Here is a 19419-nt window from a genome sequence, read left to right as displayed (position 1 = left end):
CGAGAGCAGGGCGGTACATAACATTACCTTTTCTTTTGCTGCCTCACAATGTAGCGATAGAAAGTTATCAAAGTATAATATTTAGTTTAGGCCCCTTTCACACGTCAGTGATTCTGGTACGTTTGTGCTTTTTTTTAAACGTACCAGAATCACTGACATACGCAGACCCATTATAATGAATGGGTCTGCTCACACGTCAGTGATTTATCATTGCACGTGTCTCCGTGCAGCGTACCCGCGTGTGCGTGATTGCTGCACGGAGACATGTCCATTTTTTTCTGGCATCACTGATGTTCCACGGACCACGCAGTGGTGTGGTCCGTGAAACACGTGCCAGAAAAAAACGTGCATTTAAAATAATAAACATTTTAACTCACCCGGCGTCCAGCGATGTCCTCTGCAGCCCGTTCTCCCTGCTGCTTCTAATCCGGCTGATTACTGTCGCGCATATTCATTATGCGCGACACAGCCGACCCGGAAGCAGCTGCTGCGGGGGTCACTGCCGGCCGGATGCTGCACCGCGGGAGCGATCAGCACCATGGACAGCGGGAGCGGGCGCAGGTGAGTTGATTTCTAAGTGCAATCACGGGCCACGGAGAACGGAGCCCGGATTGCACTTAGACAACCCACGTGTGCCGTGATTCACGGCACACGCAGGGACATGTGCGTGTTTTACACGCTAGTGAAAAACGTCACTGTTTTTCACTGACGTGTGAAATGGGCCTTAGAGTGCTTCAAGAATGCATGAAGTTGTCACGCTTACTATTCTTTGCATGAATGTGTCATACTACAGTGTACCTTGCACCACCTATTCCTAAATGTGGTGATTGAGGCCTTGTGCACACGCTGCATTTCTTGCTGCATTTTTGCGCGTTTTTTGGATGCAGTTTTGTTTCCAAAAGTGCATGTATTTCCTTCCTCAGCAAAGTCTATTACATTTCATTTTTGCTGTGCACACATTGCAGCTTTTTTTTTGGCTGTGTCTTTGTGGTGACTATAAGGCTATGTGCGCACAGTGTGTTTTTTGCGGCGTTTTTGTGCGTTTTTCGGGTGCGTTTTTGGCCTCAAAACTGCATGACTTTTCTTCCCCAGCAAAGTCTATGAGTATTCATTTTTGCTGTCCGCACACAACTGTTTTTTAAGCTGCGTTTTTGAGCTTGAAAAAAAAATGGACATGTCAATTCTTTCCTGCGTTTTTCTGCATTTTCCGCCCATGCAATGCATTGGAAAAACATAACAAAACGCAGAGATCAAAAACGCAGCAAAACGCAGCCAAAACCGCACCAAATCGCAGTAAAAACGCATGCTTTTTTTGATGCGTTTTTTCGACACAGGTGCGTTTTTGTGCGGTTTTAGCGGCCAAAGACGCAGCGTCAAAAAAACGCAGCGTGCGCACATAGCCTAAAGATGCAGCATGTCAATTCTTTCTGCCAGCGTTTTTAAGCCCTTCTAGTTAATAGATTTGACTTAAAAAATGCACTGGGCAAAAATGCTGTTAAAAACGCAGTAAAACGAGGCAAAAAAAAGCATGCCGAAGGAGCGTTTTTTTTGGGACCAAAAACGTGCATCTTTGTAATCACCACAAAGATGCAGCATGTGCACATAGCTTTAGGCCATGTTCACACACTGCATCTTTTCTTAACCACAAAGATGCAGCGGTTTTGGCCCCCAAAAAACGCACCTGCGGCAAAAACGCATCAAAAACACATTTTGCTCAAAGCGTTTTTTAAACTATTGACTGGAAGGGCTCTAAAATGCTGTAAAAATGCAAAAATAATTGACATACTGCATCTTGGTTGCATCTTCAAAAATGCAATCAAGATACAGCCAAAAAAAGATGCACTGTGTACACAGCAAAATAGAAATCTCGTAGACTTTGCTAGGAGAAGGAAATGCATGCATTAGGTGCATCTTTGTGACCTCAAAAATGCACCAAAAACGCAGTAAAAGATGCAGTGTGTGAACATAGCCTTAGTGTTATTTGCGTTATGTTTTCTGTAGCACACTTTGATAGGCTGCGCGACTTAATCAACTACTGCTTCAGGTATACAGGAGTAGGCGCAATTGTCAGCATTTATAGAATATATAGCATGATAAATATTGTATTTATATTACAATTTTCTAGACTGTTTTTTGGATATTTCTTGAATGTATGTATTTAATCTTCTAGGGCATGTAACAATCACAAACTATTTGTTGAACTATTATCCTGATTTGGACCTGGAGAGAAGAAATATTCATGGATTTACTGCATTAATGAAAGCAGCAATTCAAGGCAGAACAGATTGTGTTCGAGCATTAATGTTAGCTGGTAAGTATTTTTAAAACTTTATTTTAAAAATGAATGACCAAATTGCTAAAATATATGTATGTATGTGTATATATATATATATATATATACATATATATATATATATACACATATATATATATATATATATATATATATATATATATATATATATACATTACAGTTCAAAACTTTAGGGTCACTTAGATATTTCCTTATTTTTGAAAGAAAAGAACATTTTTTTTCAATGAAGCTAACATTAAATTAAACAGAAATACACTTTATACATTGTTAATGTGGTAAATGACTATTCTAGCTGCAAACGTCTGTTTTTTAATGCAATATCTACTTAGGTATATAGAGGCCCATTTCCAACAACCACCACTCCAGTGTTCTAATGTTACATTGTGTTTGCTTACTGTGTTAGAAGGCTAATGGATGTTTAGAAATCCCTTGAAAACCCTTGTGCAAGTATGTTACCACAGCTGAAAACTGCTTTGCTTATTAGAGAAGCTATAAAACCTACCTTCCTATGAGCTGGTTGAGAATCTGGAGCATTACATTTGTTGGTTCCATTAAACTCTCAAAATGGCCAGAAAAGAAGAGCTTTCATGTGAAACTCGACATTCTATTCTTGTTCTTAGAAATGAAGGATATTCCATGCAAGAAATTACCAAGAAACTGAAGATTTCCTACAATGGTGTGTACTACTCCCTTCAGAGGAGAGCACAAACAGGCTCTAACCAGAGTAGAAAGAGAAGTGGGAGGCCCCATTGCACAACTGAGCACCAAGACAAGTACATTAGAGTCTTTAGTTTGAGAAATCGACGCCTCACAGGTCCTCAACTGGCAGCTTCTTTAAATAGTACCCGCAAAACGCCAGTGTCAACGTCTATAGTGAAGAGGCGACTCCGGGATGCTGGCCTTCAGGGCAGAGTAGCAAAGAAAAAGCCATATCTGAGACTGGCTAATAAAAGGAAAAGATTAATATGGGCAAAAGAACACAAACATTGTTTCTAATTAACTCAGATGTTCCAAAGACATAATATCATTATATGGGCTGTCCCATATTGTTTAAAAGCATAATACTCAGTGTAAACATTCTCTCTTTCTCATTATTTTGGCATTTGGCAAATATAAATAATTTTGGTAATCCTAATTGACCTAAAATGGGAAAGGTTTGTTCTGACTTCATGTCAGATAGTGAGAAAAACATGCAGATGTATCTTTTCAGATAGTGTATGTAAACTTCTGACTTCTGCTTTCAACTGTGTATATATAGTACAGACCAAAGGTTTGGACACACTTTCTCATTCAAAGAGTTTTCTTTATTTTCATGACTCTGAAAATTGTAGATTCACATTGAAGGCATCAAAACTATGAATTAATACACGTGGAATGAAATACTTAACAAAAAAGTGTGAAACAACTGATAATATGTCATACAGTGCCTTGCAAAAGTATTCGTCCCCCTTGAACTTTTCCCACATTTCAGGCTTCAAACATAAAGATAAAAATTAAAATTTTATGGTGAAGAATCAACAACAAGTGGGACACAATTGTGAAGTTGAACGAAATGTATTGCTTATTTTAAACGTTTGTAAAAAAAAAAATAAACTGAAAAGTGGGGCGTGCAATATTGTTCGGCCCAGTAGCGTAGCTAGCAGGGGGGCACAGAGGGGCCCACCTGTAGCTGTGGAAGTGCAGGGAAAAGTAGTTAGTAAATCCGGCATTTGCGGGAGAGGGCAGGGTGTCAGAGAGATCAGGCTGCATTGAGAGAGCAGGAGAAAATGAAAGCAAAGCGCTGATAGGTGAAACATCAGTCAGCAGGGGGCTGCCGTGGGTGGCTCCTCCAATCAAAATGCAATGCTCCAATCTCACACAGGAATCTTGAAGGAGAATGTCAGCACTAAGGAGAAGTAAGCTCTGCGCCTCCAATCAGCATCTGCAGATCAGTGACTGCTGCTGCCAGACAGAAGAGTACAGCAGCTGTGCACACACACTGCAGGCTGTGCTTCTGGTGAGTGGAGGGCAGGAGACTCAGGACAGCAGTGAGGGGGAGGGGAGGGCAGGAGACTCAGGACAGCACTGAGGGGGGAGGGCAGGAGACACAGGACAGCACTGAGGGGGAGGGCAGGAGACTCAGGACAGCACTGAGGGGGGAGGGCAGGAGACTCAGGACAGCACTGAGGGGTGAGGGCAGGAGACTCAGGACAGCACTGAGGGGGAGTGCAGGAGACTCAGGACAGCACTAAGGGGGAGGGGAGGGCAGGAGACTCAGGACAGCAGTGAGGGGGAGGGGAGGGCAGGAGACTCAGGACAGCACTGAGGGGGGAGGGCAGGAGACACAGGACAGCACTGAGGGGGAGGGCAGGAGACTCAGGACAGCACTGAGGGGGGAGGGCAGGAGACTCAGGACAGCACTGAGGGGTGAGGGCAGGAGACTCAGGACAGCACTGAGGGGGGAGGGCAGGAGACTCAGGACAGCACTGAGGGGGGAGGGGAGTGCAGGAGACTCAGGACAGCACTGAGGGGGGAGGGCAGGAGACTCAGGACAGCACTGAGGGGCGAGTGCAGGAGACTCAGGACAGCACTGAGGATGAGGGGAGGGGAGGGCAGGAGACTCAGGACAGCTCTTCTCTGAAGAAGTGATTGTTTCATGTGAGGACTGGAGAACATCTGTCATGTTCCTTAATTCATATCTGTGATAGAATTCCCCCTCTCTCCCTGTGCAGTGCAAAGGGCCTCAGGGCCCTGAAAGTCAAGAATAGTGACCCTTGACCTGTGTCTGCACCTGATGGTGGGGGAGGGGGGGCTCAGAGATGTGCAAGTCTGTAACATTGCCTTGCTTATCTACCCAGTTAATCCGGCCCGTCACTCTGTCCTGTCAGTTCCTCCAGCTCATGGACTGTGCAGTATCTGTATACAGATAACTGCTGCACGGTGCTCCTGTCCTGACACTGTATACTGATGCCTGCTGTATGGTGCTCCTGTACTGTACTGAACTGTGGCCATAAGAAAATGGCTCCAGTCATAGTTACTCCTATGAAAACCTTAAAGGGGTTTTTCACCTTTAGTTAATCTTCGTCTAAGAGCGCACTTCAATATAAAAAAATACAAACCGTGCTGTCCTCCCCATCCCTGGGTCTACTGGCCAGTCTCTGCCGCTAGTGTGTTGTATTGAACGTTTCGCTGATGGCACGATGACAGTGCAGCAGCCAATCAGTGAGCTCTGCCAATGTAAATCAAAAAAACAAATCAAAAATGTAGACTGACTGCTCCGCTCAGAGCTGCTGACCTCACTGATTGGCTGCTGCATTGTTCTCATGATCAGTGAAATAGTCACTGCCAGACTCATCAGTTGTTTCCCAGTCTGTACCTCACGTGTAATTTTATCCTTACAGATTTATCCCTGAGTTATTAGACCTCATCATGTGGATGGTGGTCTGTATGGGGCCAGAGTGGTCACTATAGCGGGGTGTGCCCTGGGTGTGTAGCTCAATAAGTGGGGACAGGATTAGACGTTACACAGATCCTCACTGTAGAGACCCGGCTGGCTCTTGTGTTCGCTGACTTCTCTCTGAGGCCTCATTCTGATGTCAATTTTTCTCATCTGAGTTTTATCTGTGTTTTTCACAGATAGAACTTGTAAATATGAGAGTCTATGGGGCTGATCACATGTCCATATAATTTTGAAGACTAAGGGCCCCGTCACACACAGAGATAAATCTTTGGCAGATCTGTATTTGCAGTGAAATCATGGACATATTGTTCCATTTGTACACAGCCACAAAGCTGGCACTGAATGTCCACAATTTCACTGCAACCACAGATCTGCCACAGATCTGCCACAGATCTGCCACAGATCTGCCACAGATTTATCTCTGTGTGTGACAGGGCCTTAAGGCTATGTTCACACAGTGCATCTTTTGTAAGTACAAAGATGCAGCATTTTTGGCCCCCAAAAACGCACAAAAAACACATCTGCAGCAAAAACGCATTTTTACCGCATTTTGCCCAATGCATTTTTAAAGTCAAATCTATTGACTGGAAGGGCTCAAAAATGCTGGAGAAATGTAATAAGAATTGACATGCTGCATCTTCAAAAACGCAGCCAAGATGCAGCCAACAAAAGATGCACTATGTAGACAGCAAAATAGAAATCTCATAGACTTTGCTGGGAGAAGGAAATGCATGCATTTAAAGGGGTGGTTTCCCCATATTTTTTATTGTCTAGTTTGATATTATATTGAGAAACAATGTTTCTCTCAAATACCTTGTGTTGACAATAGTGCCTGTGAGAGGCGCTATTGCAGACCGCTGTTCCCGATCCAGTGACGTTCCCGTCAAGTGCCGCACACGTCACATCCGTGCAGCCGGCTGCAGTCTTCCTGACTCACTGAGCTGTGGGCGTTGTTTCACAGCTGTCGCAGCCCATCTGCTCCCTGCTCCTCCCTCCCTCCTCCCTCACAGTAGAACGCTGCAAGCAAGAGACGCGACGCTCTGTGCTGTGAGGGAGGAGGGAGTGGGGAGCAGGGAGCTCCCATTTAAGTGCATCTTTGTGACCTCACAAGATGCAGTGTGTGAACATAGCCTTAGTGGTTCACACAAAATCACAGAGGCTTGTCTGATTTTGATCCAAAGGATGTAATAAATAAAGTCTATGAATCCGTGAAGAAATTGAGCAGCACTCAGATGCACCTGCCTGCTGTACGTTTTTTAAAAGAGTAATAGTAGAACCTGGAGAAACCTCCTTCCATTTTCCAAGAAAAAACTGCAGAAACTGAGAGCAAAAATTGTCAGTGACCAAACTGATGAAACACAGACTGTTATTTCTGTATGTGAAGACTAGAGATGAGCGAACCGGTCGTGGTTCGGCTCGAGTTCGGTTCGTCGAACGGAGGTCCCGTTCGAATTCGGTTCGTCGAACGTTCGACGAACCGAACTCGAACCGCATAGGAAACAATGGCAGGCATTCACAAACACATAAAAACACCTAGAAAACACCCTCAAAGGTGTCCAAAAGGTGACAAACAACTCACAACACAACACAAACACATGGGAAAGTGACAAGGACATATACTCATGCGAAAACAAAAGAGCTGGACAAGGAAAAAGAGGAGGAGACACAGATATAGGCATGGCACGCCCTTCTAAAATCATGTAAAACACCGCAAGGTGACTCCAAGAGGAGTCTCCCTTTTTCCAAAAATTGGGCCACACAGACACCCACCCCTTCAGTGGCAGCACTTGTGCCCCAGTTGTACACTTCACAGCTAGATTTGCATCAAGCACATTCAAAAATACGCTATCCTTAACCGTCCCCAGGATGACACCGGGGTAGGTAGCAAAGTCTTTGCTGAACCATGACTTGTTCATCTTGGCTCCTTTTAAAAAAACACAGCAATCAAGGGTTACTCCAAGCGGAGTCTCCCTTTTCTTTATCGTTCCTTTGGGAGACCCAGACCATGGGTGTTTAGCTTCTGCCTCCGGAGGACACACAAAGTACTACACTTAAAAGTGTAGCTCCTCCCTCTGAGTTTATACACCCCCTGGTAGCCAGTCCTAGGCAGTTTATCGCTTTGTGTCAGGAGGCATACATCCACACATGCATTCTCATCTGATTTGTTTGACTTTTGGAAAGAGTTTGAAGAAAAGCGGGTCCATGTCTGGACTCCCGGCATGTCCCTTCTCACCCCACTGTGTCGGCGGTGTTGTTAAGGTTGATTTACAAGGCTGCAGCCTTACATGCCGTTCTCCTTCACCATCCCTTCTGGGCTCTGGCTTGAAGTGGGAGCCAGCACAGTCTCCATGCCTGGCAGGAGTCCGGTCTCCATCCACAGCCCCTTGAGGATTCTGTTGGACCGGAGCACTCATCCCCAGGGACATGGCCCTGCGTCTCAGCAGCTAAGTACCTGAGACGTTTATGTTGGGGGTCCCGGTTCTTTATTGTAAGGGGAGAGTATGCTGTATGTGATTGTTTTAACTTTTCCGGCGGGTTCTCTAGCTTTTGCCTGAGAACCGTGCCGATGGTGCCTGCTTGTCGGCCTCGCCGCTTAAATTTAGGCCCCGGCTTCGCCGGAGGCCTAGTTTCATTTTCCTGCCCTCGCATGTCACTCATGCAGAGGGACAGGTTCGGCTCCTCCCGGTGGCCGTTCTACACAGGGGAGGGACACTCCCCACTGCTGGGGCGTCCCTCCTTCCCTGCAGGTCTCTATAGCCCTCCAGTTCCCGCTCTTTTATAGGAACGCCCCCTAGTCCCGCCCCCTCTCTTCGCTCCGGTTTCTCTGGCAGAGTTCACTCTGCTCTGGGACATCCTGCATTCTGCATCTTTGCTGAGGTGCTGCTACTGGGGGACCGGGCTTCGGGATCTGGAGGGCACACAACACCGCGCTCAGTGGTCTGGTAAGCCACAGCCGGTCTCCGGTTGTGGACCTCTGTATATTCTCCCTGGGGTTCATTCTCTGCAAAGCCCCCACTCCAGCAGCATGTCTCACACAAGGAGCAAGGCTCCAAAGCTTTATTCTGCATGTACTGCATGTAAGCTCCTGCAGCCTGAGCCGAGCATTTATCCACACTGTGATGATTGCTCTAACTTGGCGGTGCCACAGCCTGGAGTCTCACCCCCAGTGGTCTCTCAGGCTGCTGCTGCACCTGTGACTGAACCCCCGGCCTGGGTAGAGTCCTTTTCTAGGTCCATATCCCAGTCATTTGCTGAGTCCATGGGACTTTTGTCCAGGACTTTGATGAATATGCATCAGCCCCCCTCACAGGGTGCCTCTAATACTCTTGACAGAGGATTCCTATCCCCTGACCTCCGTCCATCGGAGCTCACGGAGGATTCATCATCTGATCCCAGACCCGTCCTTCTAAGAGAAGTCGCAGGGTTTCCTCCCCCTCCCCGTCCCACGGCTCTGTCTCAAGAGCTGACTCTCAAGATGAGGAGGATGCCCTCACTGGGGGCTCGGAGGCTATGTATCCCTTCGATTTCTCTGAGGGTGACTCAGATCTTAGTGATTTGATTGCTTCTATTAATTCTGTGCTGGATCTCAATCCGCCAGTGTCAGATGAGCAACTCTCTTTGGCAGAAAAACATCAGTTTACCTCGCCTAAGAGAGTAAAGAGTGTGTTCTTTAACCACTCCAGTTTTCAGACCGCTGTGACCAAACCCAGGACCTGCCCTGACAAACGCTTTCCAAAGTGTGGTTCTGATGACCGGTTTCCATTTCCACCTGAGGTGGTCAAGGAGTGGTCTCACTCCCCAAAGGTAGACCCTCCGGTGTCTAGGCTCTCAGCCCGGACCGTTGTGTCGGTGGCTGACGGCACCTCACTTAAGGATTCCACTGACCATCAGATTGACCCTCTGGCCAAATCTCTGTATGAAGCTGCGGGGGCCGCGTTTTCCCCGACTTTTGCAGCAGTGTGGGCTCTCAAAGCCATCTCTGCTTCTCTAGAGGAGATGCATTCCCTCACCAAGGAATCAATGCCTGAGATGGTTACCTTAACTTCTCAGGCTTCAGCTTTTTCATCTTATGCCATGTCTGCCATGCTAGAGGCTGCTCACCGCACTGCGGTGGCTTCAGCTAATTCTCTTGTTATCCGCAGGATTTTGTGGCTTCGAGAGTGGAAGGCAGATGCTTCTTCCAAGAAGTTTCTTGCTGGGCTCCCTTTTGCTGGTTCACGGCTGTTTGGTGAACAGCTGGATGAAATCATTAAAGAAGCTACTGGCGGGAAGAGTACTTCCATGCCACAAACCAAGACCAGGAAACCCGCCCAGGGTAGGAATCAATCGAGGTTTCGTTCCTTTCGTTCCTCCAACTGGTCATCCTCTAAGCCTTCCGCCTCGTCCGCTAACTCAGCCAAGGATCAGAAATCCAACTGGCGCCCAAAAGCGCATCCGCAGAAGACCGCAGGAGGTTCTGCCACTAAGGCAGCTTCCTCATGACTCTCGGGCCGCTCCAGCCACGTCCTTAGTCGGTGGCAGGCTCTCCCACTTTGGCGACGCTTGGTTAAAGCAAGTCTCCGATCAGTGGGTGAGAGACATCATATCTCACGGCTACAGGATAGAATTCTCTTCCAGCCCGCCAAACAGATTTTTTCTCTCAACTCCACCCTGCTCCAAGGCCGCCGCCTTCTCACAGGCCATGGCGTCCTTGCAGGCAAACGGAGTGATTGTCCCAGTTCCCGCTCAGGAACGGTGCAGAGGTTTTTACTCAAATCTCTTCCTAGTTCCAAAAAAGGACGGTACCTTCCGGCCCATCCTGGATCTCAAGCTTCTCAACAAGCATGTCCGGGTGCGGCATTTTCGCATGGAGTCTCTGCGATCAGTCATTGCCTCTATGACCCAAGGGGATTTCCTGGCGTCCATCGACATCAGAGATGCCTATCTACATGTGCCAATCGCAGTGTCACATCAGTGTTGGTTACGTTTTGCGATAGGAGAGGATCATTTCCAATTCGTGGCTCTCCCCTTCGGGTTAGCCACGGCCCCTCGGGTACTCACCAAGGTCATGGCGGCAGTGATTGCGGTCCTGCACCTCCAGGGGTTAGCAGTGCTTCCTTATCTGGATGACCTTCTGGTCAAGGGTCCATCCAGCGCAGACTGTCAGCGGAGTGTTTCGCTCACTCTCGCCACCCTAGCCCAATTCGGGTGGATTGTCAATCTTCCCAAATCCACTCTGACTCCGACCCAGAGCCTCACGTACCTAGGGATGCAGTTCGAGACTTTGCCGGCACTTGTGAAGTTGCCCTTAATCAAACAGCAGTCTCTCCGGCTAGCGGTGCGCTCTCTCCTGAGGCCCCGCCGTTATTCCCTCAGGCGCCTGATGCAGGTGCTGGGTCAAATGGTGGCCTCCATGGAGGCGGTTCCCTTTGCCCAGTTCCATCTGCGTCCTCTGCAGCTGGACATTCTCCACTGTTGGGACAAGCGGCCTTCCTCCTTACAGAGGTTAGTGGCTCTGTCGCCACGGACCAGGAGCTCTCTTCAGTGGTGGCTTCGACCCCTCTCCTTGTCCCAAGGGCGCTCCTTCCTGACTCCGTCCTGGGTGATTCTCACCACGGATCCCAGCCTATCCTGCTGGGGAGCGGTACATCTCCACCACAGAGCACAGGGCACTTGGACTCCGTCCAAGTCATTCCTTTCAATCAATGTGCTGGAAACCAGAGCTGTGCTTCTAGCTCTCCTAGCCTTTCACCACCTGTTGGCGGGGAGGCACATTCGAGTCCAGTCAGACAACGCGACAGCGGTTGCCTACATCAATCACCAAGGCGGGACACGCAGCCGCCTGGCAATGTTGGAGGTCCAACGCATTCTTCAATGGGTGGAGGACTCCAAGTCCACCATATCCGCAGTCCACATCCCTGGCGTAGAAAACTGGGAGGCAGATTATCTCAGCCGTCAATCCGTGGACGGTGGCGAGTGGTCCCTGCACCCGGCAGTGTTTCAGTCAATCTGCCGCAAGTGGGGCACTCCGGACGTGGATCTAATGGCATCCCGTCACAACAATAAGGTTCCGGTTTACGTGGCTCGCTCCCACGATCCTCAGGCCTTCGCCGCGGACGCTCTGGTTCAAGACTGGTCCCAGTTTCGTCTGTCCTACGTGTTTCCCCCTCTAGCTCTCTTGCCCAGAGTCCTGCGCAAGATCAGAATGGAGGGCCGTCGAGTCATCCTCATTGCACCGGACTGGCCCAGGCGAGCTTGGTATCCGGACCTGCTCCAACTGTCCGTGGAGATGCCGTGGCATCTTCCGGACCGTCCAGACCTGCTCTCGCAAGGTCCATTTTTTTGCCCGAATTCTGCGGCACTCAAATTGACGGCGTGGCTCTTGAGTCCTGGATTTTGACGGCTTCTGGTATTCCTCCTGAAGTCATCTCCACTATGACTCGGGCCCGTAAGTCTTCCTCCGTCAAGATCTATCACAGGACTTGGAAAATTTTCCTGTCCTGGTGTCGCTCTTCCGGCCATTCCCCTTGGCCATTCTCGTTGCCAACCCTTCTATTTTTTTTACAGTCCGGTCTGCAGCTAGGACTGTCCCTCAACTCTCTCAAGGGACAAGTCTCAGCTCTATCAGTGCTGTTCCAGCGGCGTCTCGCCCGGCTGGCTCAGGTCCGCACCTTCATGCAAGGTGCGTCTCACATCATTCCGCCTTATTGGCGGCCCTTGGATCCCTGGGACCTTAACTTGGTCCTCACGGTATTGCAGAAACCCCCTTTCGAGCCCCTTAGGGAGGTTTCTTCGTCTTTCTCAAAAGGTGGCCTTTCTAGTTGCCATAACTTCTCTCAGGAGAGTCTCTGATTTGGCTGCGCTCTCCTCGGAGTCACCTTTTTTGGTTTTTCACCAAGACAAGGTAGTTCTCCGTCCGACCCCGGACTTTCTTCCTAAGGTGGTCTATCCCTTCCACCTTAACCAGGATATTTCCTTGCCTTCCTTCTGTCCGGCCCCTGTTCATCGCTTTGAGAAAGCGCTGCATACTCTGGATCTGGTGCGTGCTCTCCGGATTTATGTGTCTCGCACTCCAAGCGGAGTCTCCCTTTTTTCCAAAAATTGGGCCACACAGACACCCCATCAGTGGCAGCAGTTGTGCCCCAGTTGTACACTTCACAGCTAGATTTGCATCAAGCACATTCAAAAATACGCCATCCTTAACCGTCCACAGGATGACACCGGGGTAGGTAGCAAAGTCTTTGCTGAACCATGACTTGTTCATCTTGGCTCCTTTTAAAAAAACACAGCAATCAAGGGTTACTCCAAGCGGAGTCTCCCTTTTTTCCAAAAATTGGACCAAACAGACACCCCATCAGTGGCAGCAGTTGTGCCCCAGTTGTACACTTCACAGCTAGATTTGCATCAAGCACATTCAAAAATACGCCATAATTAACTGTCCCCAGCATGTCACCGGGGTAGGTAGATAAAATCTTTGCTGAACCATGACTTGTTCATCTTGGCTCCTTTTAAAAAAACACAGCAATCAAGGGTTACTCCAAGCGGAGTCTCCCTTTTTTCCAAAAATTGGGCCACACAGACACCCCGTCAGTGGCAGCAGTTGTGCCCCAGTTGTACACTTCACAGCTAGATTTGCATCAAGCACATTCAAAAATACGCCATCTTTAACAGTCCCCAGGATGACACCGGGGTAGGTAGCAAAGTCTTTGCTGAACCATGACTTGTTCATCTTGGCTCCTTTTAAAAAAACACAGCAATCAAGGGTTACTCCAAGCGGAGTCTCCCTTTTTTCCAAAAATTGGGCCACACAGACACCCCATCAGTGGCAGCAGTTGTGCCCCAGTTGTATACTTCACAGCTAGATTTGCATCAAGCACATTCAAAAATACGCCATAATTAACCGTCCCCAGCATGACACCGGGGTAGGTAGATAAAGTGTTTGCTGAACCATGACTTGTTTATCTTGGCTCCTTTTAAAAAAACACAGCAATCAAGGGTTACTCCAAGCGGAGTCTCCCTTTTTTCCAAAAATTGGGCCACACAGACACCCCATCAGTGGCAGCAGTTGTGCCTCAGTTGTACACTTCGCAGCTAGATTTGCATCAAGCACATTCAAAAATACGCCATAATTAACCGTCCCCAGCATGTCACCGGGGTAGGTAGATAAAATCTTTGCTGAACCATGACTTTTTCATCTTGGCTCCTTTTAAAAAAACACAGCAATCAACGGTTACTCCAAGCGGAGTCTCCCTTTTTTACAAAAATTTGGCCACACAGACACTCCGTCAGTGGCAGCAGTTGTGCCCCAGTTGTACACTTCACAGCTAGATTTGCATCAAGCACATTCAAAAATACGCCATAATTAACCGTCCCCAGGATGACACCGGGGTAGGTAGCAAAGTCTTTGCTGAACCATGACTTGTTCACCTTGGTTCCTTTTAAAAAAACACAGCAATCAAGGGTTACTCCAAGCGGAGTCTCCCTCTTTTCCAAAAATTGGGCCACACAGACACCCCATCAGTGGCAGCAGTTGTGCCCCAGTTGTACAATTCACAGCTAGATTTGCATCAAGCACATTCAAAAATACGCCATAATTAACCGTCCCCAGCATGACACCGGGTTAGGTAGATAAAGTCTTTGCTGAACCATGACTTGTTCATCTTGGCTCCTTTTAAAAAAACACAGCAATCAAGGGTTACTCCAAGCGGAGTCTCCCTTTTTTCCAAAAATTGGGCCACACAGACACCCCATGAGTGGCAGCAGTTGTGCCCCAGTTGTACACTTCACAGCTAGATTTGCATCAAGCACATTCAAAAATACGCCATAATTAACCGTCCCCAGCATGTCACCGGGGTAGGTAGATAAAATCTTTGCTGAACCATGACTTGTTCATCTTGGCTCCTTTTAAAAAAACACAGCAATCAAGGGTTACTCCAAGCGGAGTCTCCCTTTTTTCCAAAAATTGGGCCACACAGACACCCCGTCAGTGGCAGCAGTTGTGCCCCAGTTGTACACTTCACAGCTAGATTTGCATCAAGCACATTCAAAAATACGCCATCCTTAACCGTCCCCAGGATGACACCGCGGTAGGTAGATAAAGTCTTTGCTGAACCATGACTTGTTCATCTTGGCTCCTTTTAAAAAAACACAGCAATCAAGGGTTACTCCAAGCGGAGTCTCCCTTTTTTTCCAAAAATTGGGCCACACAGACACCCCATCAGTGGCAGCAGTTGTACCCCAGTTGTACACATCACAGCTAGATTTGCATCAAGCACATTCAAAAATACGCCATCCTTAGCCGTCCCCAGGATTACACTGGGGTAGGTAGATAAAGTCTTTGCTGAACCATGACTTGTTCATCTTGGATCATTTTTAAAAACAATGTAAGCAAGGGTTACTCCAAGCGGAGTCTCCCTTTTTTCCAAAAATTGGGCCACACAGACACCCCATCAGTGGCAGCACTTGTGCCCTAGTTGCAAACAGGATGTTTTGATTTGCATCAAGCACATTCCAAATCCACAAGCATTTTCTCTCCCCAGGATGACACAGGGGTAGTAAATTCCTTGTGGATTCATGACTTGTTCATTTTGATGAACGTTAGTCTGTCCACATTGTCACTGGACAGACGCGTGCGCTTATCTGTCAGCACACACCCAGCAGCACTGAAGACACGTTCAGAGACAACGCTGGCAGCTGGAATCGACAAAATCTCCAAGGCGTAACTGGAGAGCTCTGGCCATTTTTCAAGATTTGAAGCCCAAAATGAGCAAGGCTCCATTTGCAAAGTCATGGCATCAATGTTCATTTGGAGATACTCCTGTATCATCCTCTCCAGACGTTGACTATGTGTCAGACTTGTTGTCTCTGGTGGCCTTGCAAAGGACGGTCTAAAAAAATGATGAAAAGATTCAATAAAATTGCTGTTACCAGCACCAGATACGGTGCTACTGGTACGGGTAGACTGTTAAAGATGACGAGACCGTCCCATGTTTGTCAAGTTACAACTGTGAGATTCACTTCCTGCACTTGCACGGTTGTTTGGTGGAAAAGCCAAGCTAAGATCGAGTAACAGCTTCTGCTGATACTCCTGCATACGTGCGTCCCTTTCTATGGCTGGAATTATGGCACAAAATTTGGACTTGTACCGGGGATCTAATAGTGTGGCAAGCCAGTAGTCATCATCACTTCTAATTTTGACAATACGAGGGTCATGTTGGAGGTAGTGCAGCAAGAAGGCGCTCATGTGTCTTGCGCAGCCATGCGGACCAAGTCCACGCTGTGTTTGTGGCATAGAGGTGCTAACCGTTCTTTCTTCCTTTGACATCTCCCCCCAACCTTTTTCAACTGAAATTTGACCAAGGTCTCCCTCATCCGCTGAGTCTTCCATGTCCATGGACAGTTCGTCATCCATTTCTTCATGTTCTCCTGCACCTTCCTCAACATTTCGCCTGCTACCATGCGCCCTTGTTGATCCCTGTCCCCCATGGTCCCATGCCTGCCGCGTTGGTGATGATGAACGTCTGGACCTTGGTGATGTTGTTGTGTCTTGCGCATATGAATCCTCCTGTAGTTCCTCCCCTTCCTGTTGTCTCACCCCCTGACTCCGAATAGTGTTTAGCGTGTGCTCCAGCATGTAAATGACTGAAATTGTCATGCTGATAATGACATTGTCAGCGCTAAACATATTCGTCGCCATGTCGAAACTGTGCAGAAGGGTGCATAGGTCCTTGATCTGAGACCACTCCATCAGGGTGATCTGCCCCACCTCTGCATCTCGTTGGCCCAGGCTATACGTCATGACGTATTGCACCAGGGCTCGGCGGTGCTGCCACAGTCGCTGTAACATGTGGAGAGTCGAATTCCAGCGTTTTGGCACATCGCTTTTCAGGCGATGAACCGGCAGGCCAAAAGACTTCTGGAGCGATGCAAGTCGCTCAGCTGCGGCGGTTGAACGGCGGAAGTGAGCAGACAGTTTTCGTGCCCTGGTCATAAGGCCATCTAGGCTGGGATAGTGTGTTAAAAATTGCTGGACAACAAGGTTCAACACGTGAGCCATACAAGGCACGTGTGTCACCTTGCCCAGGCGAAGGGCCGCACCCAGGTTTGCAGTATTGTCGCACACGGCCTTACCAGGCTGCAGGTGGAGTGGAGACAACCATTTATTAAACTCAGTCTCCAGAGCTGCCCACAACTCAGCCGCTGTGTGACTCCTATTTCCAAGACATGTCAAGCTAAAGACTGCCTGATGCCGTTGCGCTCTGCTGCCAGCATAGTAATGAGGGGTGCATGATTCATTCTGCGCAGTGCGAACGCTGGTGGCCTGACCAGGCAGGCTTGGGGCGGAGGTGGAGGACCCAGATGAGGTGGGGGAGGCAGAAGCAGTGGCGGAACTTGGACAGACAGAGGATTGACACACAAGTCGTGGGGACGGCAAGACTTGTGCAGCAGACCCTTCACCATCTATCACCATAGTTACCCAGTGTCCAGTCAGCGACATGTAACGTCCCTGTCCATGCTTACTGGTCCAAGTATCGGTGGTGAAATGCACCCTTCGACACACAGAGTTTCTCAAGGAAGCGGTGATGTTGTGTGCGACATGCTGGTGTAGCGCGGGCACACCTTTCTTTGAGAAGTAGTGGCGACTGGGCATCTGGTACTGGGGCACAGCGACAGACATAAGGTCTCTAAAATCCTGTGTGTCCACCAGGCGGAAAGGCAGCATTTCGGTAGCCAAGAGCTTACAGAGGGATAAAGTCAACCTCTTAGCTTTGTCATGGGTCGCAGGAAATGGCCTTTTATTTGTCCACTTCTGAGGGACAGAGATCTGGCTGCTGTGTGTACACAGTGTTGAGTAGGGTGTCCTGGAAAAATGCAGCTTTGTGAGGAAAGTGCAGGCGTAGACATGATGTCGCCTTCATCCAACGTTGGTGCTATCGATGTCTGAGAGAGCTGTACACACGTACTTGTTTCCCCTTCCAAACCAACTGACGACCTACCAAGCAAACTGCCTGTTGCGGTTACAGTGGTGGAAGTTGTGCATGGAAAACCAGGTATGACAGCTGTCCCCACAGTCCTAGAAGATGAAGAGCGCGCGGATGCACTAGAAGGGGCAGGCGGTGGATGGTTCGCTCCGCTAGGCCGCATTGCAGCACGGTGAGCTTCCCACCGGGACATATGATATTTATTCATGTGACGATTCATGGAAGAAGTTGTCAAACTGCTGAGGTTTTGACCTCTACTAACTGAATCATGACAAATTTTACAGATCACATAATTTGGGCGATCTTTTGCTATGTCAAAAAAGGACCAGGCTAGGCAAGGCTTAGAGGGCATGCGACCTGCTGATCCACCCCGACTAGTGCTCAGAGGCACAGTGGTGGCTGAGAATGCAGTTGTAGACGTGCTACCAGTACTCCTACTCTGTCCAGGAAGGCGCAAGGTAACTTCATCGTCGGTTGCATGCTCCTCCACCACCTCTGTTCACCTCCTCGAGTGCCTGACTGTGGGTTGACAGTAGGTGGGATCTAGAACTTCCTCATCAATTGTTGTGTTTGCACTCCCCTCACCCTCAGACCGAGCCTCTTCTTGCCCTGACCGAATATTTAAGTTGTCATCCCAATCTGGTATCTGCGTCTCATCGTCATCAGTATGTTCCTCATTGTCTATAACAACAGGTGTTACAGTCGGTGAAAAAGGGTCAACATTATGCTCAGAAACTTGGTACTCACGGCCTGAATCAGAGTCACAAAGGTTCTGGGCATCACTGCAGACCATTTCCTGGTCTGTAGTCACTGTAGCTTGGGAGCAGACCTCTGATTCCCAGGCTATAGTGTGACTGAACAGCTCTGCAGACTCAGCCATCTCAGTTCCACCATACTGTGCAGGGCGGATGGAGACTTCAGAGCTGGGAGAAAGCAAGTTTCATTGGGATGACAACTCAGAGGACTGGTGTTTTTTGGATGCGGTAGTTGAGGTGGCGGAGAGGGCACTTGTTGGACCACTTGAGATCCATTCAAGCATTTTCCTTTTTTGGTCATCATCTACCTTTGTTCCAGTTGTTCGTGTCCGTAAAAAAGGGAGCACATCGGATTGTCCACGGTAAGTAGTAGACATCTTACTTTTGCTGGAAGATGGTCTATCTTCAGCAGATGTTAATGGAGCTTTGCCACCTTCCCCACGGACAAACCCTTTTTTTCCTTTTCCCACACGCCTCTTCCCCTTTCCACCAGCATCTGTCATTTTGCCACTCATTTTGATAGCGACAAGATTGTGCACTTAAAATGTGGTAGTAAAAATTGAGAGGTGGTGTAGATTGCAGCGGTGGTCTAGCTTTATTAACAGCAGAATAAACAACAATAATTATCCCTGACAATGCAACTACGGCCCTTAAACTGGCAGCAGTGTTTGCTAGTATAATGGCTTAGTAACAATGAGTTTGAGTGTGCAATGCAGGCAGACGTGCTGCAAATATCTTTGCACTAGTGGGACAATACAGAAGTCCAACAGCCAGTTTTATGATGCCACTAAGTTCACTCAGTGTTTGCTAGTATAATGGCTTAGTAACAATGAGTTTGAGTGTGCAATGCAGGCAGACGTGCTGCAAATACCTTTGCACTTGTGGGACAATACAGAAGTCCAACAGCCACTTTTATGATGCCACTAAGTTCACTCAGTGTTTGCTAGTATA

At 48.2% G+C, this 19419-nt stretch overlaps 1 protein-coding gene across 1 annotated transcript in view; it reads left to right on the top strand.

The window, feature by feature from the left end:
• Positions 1 to 19419, top strand: part of ANKRD33B (ankyrin repeat domain 33B) — a 691707-nt gene that overhangs the window by 559608 nt on the left and 112680 nt on the right. Inside the window, exon 3 of the mRNA XM_075316544.1 lies at positions 2171 to 2311. Within this exon, the coding sequence (XP_075172659.1) occupies positions 2171 to 2311 (141 nt within the window). The remainder of the gene's footprint in view (positions 1 to 2170; positions 2312 to 19419) is intronic.

This window comes from Anomaloglossus baeobatrachus, chromosome 6 (genome assembly GCF_048569485.1).
Source record: "Anomaloglossus baeobatrachus isolate aAnoBae1 chromosome 6, aAnoBae1.hap1, whole genome shotgun sequence".
Lineage (NCBI taxonomy): Eukaryota > Metazoa > Chordata > Amphibia > Anura > Aromobatidae > Anomaloglossus > Anomaloglossus baeobatrachus.
The sequence above is the reverse complement of the archived record's forward strand: the minus strand, read 5'-3'. Positions and strand labels throughout refer to the sequence as shown.